Source organism: Brassica oleracea, chromosome C1 (assembly GCF_000695525.1).
Source record: "Brassica oleracea var. oleracea cultivar TO1000 chromosome C1, BOL, whole genome shotgun sequence".
Lineage (NCBI taxonomy): Eukaryota > Viridiplantae > Streptophyta > Magnoliopsida > Brassicales > Brassicaceae > Brassica > Brassica oleracea.
The window spans coordinates 1,807,901-1,813,088 of record NC_027748.1 but is presented as its reverse complement, the minus strand read 5'-3'; the positions used below and the strand labels follow the sequence as shown (position 1 = coordinate 1,813,088).

The 5,188-nt window shown below is 36.5% G+C and overlaps 1 protein-coding gene across 1 annotated transcript; it reads left to right on the top strand.

Moving 5' to 3' along the window:
* The first annotated feature begins 1,479 nt into the window (after nucleotides 1-1,479).
* Nucleotides 1,480-2,211, top strand: LOC106328881 (uncharacterized mitochondrial protein AtMg00810-like). The gene has a single exon (XM_013767421.1). The coding sequence runs from the start codon at nucleotides 1,480-1,482 to the stop codon at nucleotides 2,209-2,211; it is 732 nt and encodes a 243-aa protein (XP_013622875.1).
* Nucleotides 2,212-5,188: the final 2,977 nt, after the last annotated feature.

Here is a 5,188-nt window from a genome sequence, read left to right as displayed (position 1 = left end):
TGTCTTTGCTTTGCGCATAACATGCAGCAAGACAAGGACAAGTTCAAGGCTCGAGGCAGAAGATGCGTGTTTGTGGGATCCCCCTTCGGCAAAAGAGGCTGGAAATTGTACGACCTAGACAAGCACGAGTTCTTCACGTCACGAGATGTTGTATTTGACGAAGCAGTCTTCCCGTATCACACTGATGCGGCCCATGCAGATGTCGAACTGGTCAGAGGAACTGAAACCCTGGAACCGGTGCTCGAGTTGAGGGGGAGTGATGATCTCGATCACGATGAGACGATGGTGATCCCTCCAGCTACTGCAGGTGCAGAGCGAGGTAACACATTAGCCGTAGAACCAGCGCACGTGACTGCAGCAGAGGAGACAACTGGTAAAGAAACAGAGGCAGTCGTGGTAGCAGAAACTGAGACCACATCAGTGAGTGAAGCTGCGGATCCAGCTTTAGGCAGAGGGCATCGTGTGTCTAAACCATCAGTCAAACTACGCGACTATGTCACCTACAATGCGCATTGTCACCCTGATAAACACCAGAACCGTTCGTCACCAGCTCCGTCAGAGCCCCCTGAAACGCGTCCAGGTATGGTTTCCTCATACCCACTCTCTGCTTATGTTACTGATGTTGTTTTCTCTGAGAAACATCAGGCGTTCCTGGCGGCAATCACAGAAGCATCACCACCGCATAGTTACAAAGAGGCCGTGCGTGATCCTTTTTGGAACAACTCCATGGGAACGGAAATGGCAGCATTGGAAGAGCAGAGAACGTGGGATGTCACCGACTTGCCGAAAGGAAAGAAAGCGTTGGGCTGCAGATGGCTATACAAATACAAATTCAACCCCGATGGCACAATTGAGAGAGGCAAGTCGAGACTGGTCGTGTGCGGTAACAAACAGATAGAAGGAGAAGATTACGAGGAAACCTTTGCGCCGGTGGCCAAGCTCACGACTGTGAGAACGCTGTTTGAGGTGGCGGTTGCAAGGAATTGGGAAGTGCACCAGATGGACGTGCACAACGCATTTCTACACTGTGATCTGGAAGAAGAAGTGTACATGAAGATGCCTCCTGGATTTGAAGCTAGTGATCCCAATAAAGTCTGCAGGCTAAGGAAATCGCTGTATGGACTGAAGCAGGCTCCTCGGTGTTGGTTTGCCAAACTGACGACTGCACTCAAGCAAGCCGGGTTCAAGCAAAGTTACTCAGACTACTCCTTGTTTACATACATAAGACAAGGCAAAAGTCTGCGCGTCTTGATATACGTTGATGACCTCGTCATTGTGGGAAGTGACCTCGACATGGTGACCAAGTTCAAGGCTCACCTGAGCAAATGCTTCAAGATGAAGGACCTTGGTAAGCTGAAGTACTTCTTGGGCATCAAGATAGCTAGAGGACCATAAGGCATGTTCCTTTCGCAGAGAAAATATGCAATTGACATAGTATCTGAGGCGGGGCTGCTAGGATGCAAGCCAGTGTCAACGCCAATGGAGCATAACCATAAGCTTCTCTCCGACAATGGACCTTTCTTCAAGGATCCAGCAAGGTTCAGACGCTATGTAGGCCGTCTCGTGTACCTGACGATAACTCGTCCTGAGTTAAGTTACGCAGTCCACGTACTCTCTCAAGTGATGCAGAAGCCAAGAGAAGCACACTGGGACGCGGTCGTGCGAGTGCTGAAATATCTGAAGGGATCTCCAAGTCAGGGGATCATGCTGAAGGCAATCAGTGACCTGCATATTCGAGCGTTCTGCGATGCAGATTGGGCGTCATATCCAGTAAGCCACCGATCATTGTCCTCCTACATTGTCTTACTAGGCGACTCACCTGTGTCATGGAAAACGAAGAAACAGAACACTGTGTCGCACTCATCGGCGGAGGCTGAGTACAGGGCAATGGCTGCTGCACTGCGTGAACTGAAATGGTTGAAGCGGTTACTGTCGGATTTGGGAGTTGTACACAAGTCACCCATGGACCTGTTCTGTGATAGTAACGCGGCATTACATATAGCCGCAAACCCAGTATTTCACGAGAGAATGAAGCACATAGTGATTGACTGCCACAGCGTCAGAGATGCAGTCCAAGATCGACTCATTGTTACGAGACATGTCCACACCACAGAGCAACTGGCAGACATAATGACCAAGGCGTTGGGGAGTGTACAGTTTCATTACCTACTCAGCAAGTTGGGCGTTTGCAACTTACATGCTCCAACTTGAGAGGGAGTGTTGAGAATGGTAAGGTGGTTTGGTCTGGTTCAGTGGTTCGAGTACGCAACCAAGAGATAAGGATGAAGCTGGTCTGGATAAGTCCCGATGATTATGTGATAGAGTTAAAGTGTTAGAGTATTTTGATAGAATATCTCTCTGTAACAAGTATATATGTATGACTCTCAATCATGGAATACAAACACGATTAAACACAAATCATTTTCTCTTAGTTTTCTATCATTCTCAACACTTATCGCTTGCACGCACAAATATTATCTGATCCATTTTTTGTTTCGTATAACAATAAACTATTGTTCATATCAACGGAACTTCCTATAAAAGGAAAGGCAAATCAAATAAGTTTTTCTTTTTCCTAATCAACATTATTTCCGCGTGGTAATTGAAAGTGAGTTATAACTAACGAGTAATTGTTGTCCTAATCCGAGAATAAATGACTGCCAGAATAATATAATAATATATACTATCTTGTATTTTATGTCACCACTCACCAGGTGCCCAAGATCATCAGGCAACCAATATTACGTCAAAAACCTTTATTGTGTTTATAAATATTATGTCATGAGGAGTATTTACTAGTATCTATTCTGTTAAAATGAACATTTACTAGAATGTATGCATTTTAAAATGAACCATTACTAGAATGTCATTAATTTTAAACATATCACTTAATTATCATCATTTTTTTTTGTTGAATATAATGTTAAATTTATTCAAAAAAAAGCTTTTGTACATCATGTGTAACATCTGTGTTCTAAACTGAAAGAGATAAACTTTCCTAAAGCATATTATCCTTGAGAAACAAACCAGAACTGCAGAAGAGCTTCAAGTCTGTTGTTTCCTATAGTGTCGATGGATAGACATTTGTTCTTCACTTGGCGAAATGCCTATCCATCGACCAAGAAACATCCTATCTATTATACCAAATAAAATCCTATCTATTATACCAAATAAAATCTCTTTCCCCGTTTAGGCCTTAGCCACCAAACTATATTTAAATATTTAAATAATTCATTAATTATTTATTATAGTCTGACCAAATCGGTGAAAGTGGGAACGGTTTACCACATTCTTAAATAATTAAACAACTATAAACATGTAAACCAAGTATAAACAATTATATATGTTTATAAACAAGTATAACCATGTAAATAATTAGCTCTTTGTTCATCATCTGAACAAACCGGTTCAATGTAACTTTGGGAGCGATTTAACTAGCTGTGGACATTTGGTTCTCAGTTTCGATTCCAATTCGGTTCTTCGGTTTTCTAAAAAAAATTCTAAAGACTTATGATCCGTTCAAGTATTTAGAAAAGTTGGTTCGGTCTTTTTGGTTTTTGATTCTGTCTGGGTAATAAAGATAAGAACCGGATTTTACCAAAAAAAGATAGGAACCGGCTAATATCTGATATAATTTTGAACCTCATTTAGTTCCAGTTTTTTATGGTTAATCCGGGTTAAAAATTCAAAAAATTAGACTTTTGAATTAGATATCAGATTTTTTCGTATTTTCAAAAATAAATTTTGGATAATTTAGACAATTTTAAGTTTTCAGATAAAGGAATTATATTAAAAAAAAATCAGATAAAAATTCTTCTGGAAATTTGATTTTTTTTTTATGTATTTTGGTTTATTAATAGTATTCTTAAATTATATGAGTATTTTAAAAATAAATTTAGTTAACATTTATAAGTATGTAAATTATATTATAGAAATTTGGGTACTTATTTGATTCTTGGTTCGGTCCGGTTTTTTGGTTATAGAAATTTAAGATCATTCGATTAATTGGTAAGATCCAAATCCAAAGCAAACCTCTTTTTGGTTCAGTTTGGTTTGGTTCGGTTCCGGATAAATGTGTCCATACCTATATTTAACATATTCTTATTTGTACACAAGAAGATTTATATATATACCCAAATAAAAACTTCAAACTTTTTGATCTCATATTTTAAATTAAGAAAATGAGATACACACATCAATTTATATTTTCCACAACAACTCCAAACTTTTTATCCCTTTATATAAAAATACCCGTGAAACAATAGGATATTCCATAAAAATATTGATTATCCTATAGAAATAAATCACTATCTTAAAATACCATAAAATCCTCATTTTGTTTTCATATTTTAGTTTATAACAATTTTAATACACGAAATCAAGTTAGATTTTCCATAGCATAACAACTCCAAATATATTACGCTATTGTGTTTGAAAAAATATATATACATTTTAAATATGGTTAATGTTAAAGATATTTGCTACTAATGACGTAAAACAAGATTTCTACGTTTATAAAATTGAAATCAAACATCTGTGCGGTTGCGCGGATCAAGATCTAGTTAATTATTATAGTACATTGATAATATGTGTATAAAAATTCATAAAAAATAAATAAAACGCAAAAGACTAAAAATAATATATCTAGTTTTAGCAACAAGATTTTCATTTTTATGTAAGTAAATAAAGTAATTTAATAATACATACTATATTCGAACTATAATAAATTAAATTTTGCTATTACACTAAGCAAGTGGTTTAAAAACATTTCACTGGGTCATAACTCATAGGTATAATTTCTAACTACTAATTAGTACGTACTCTCTCTCTATATATATTAATTTTAGCTAAAAGCATTAATATATAAAAAAATACATTTAAAAAGAATCATTTAATATATAAATTTAACTAATTATAAAAATCTTACACAACTTAGTTAGTCACGTAATAATCAATAAATACAAAATCTATATTTAAGATGTTAACTACTTATATTTTAAAACAAACAAAAAAAATATTTTAAAAACTATTTATACAACAAATCAGAGGGATTAATTATATGTTTTGTAAGAGTATTACAAAAAGGTAATGTCCGAATATAATTATAAGTTAAATATTATTATTATTTTTCCGCTCAGCTGAGCTTGCGCGATTTTTATATAAGTCGTGTATTTTAAACACACTGGAT

Bases quoted from the DNA above. Each gene is read 5' to 3' on its own strand.
- LOC106328881 (XM_013767421.1), top strand. From the start codon at position 1,480: ATGGAGCATAACCATAAGCTTCTCTCCGACAATGGACCTTTCTTCAAG.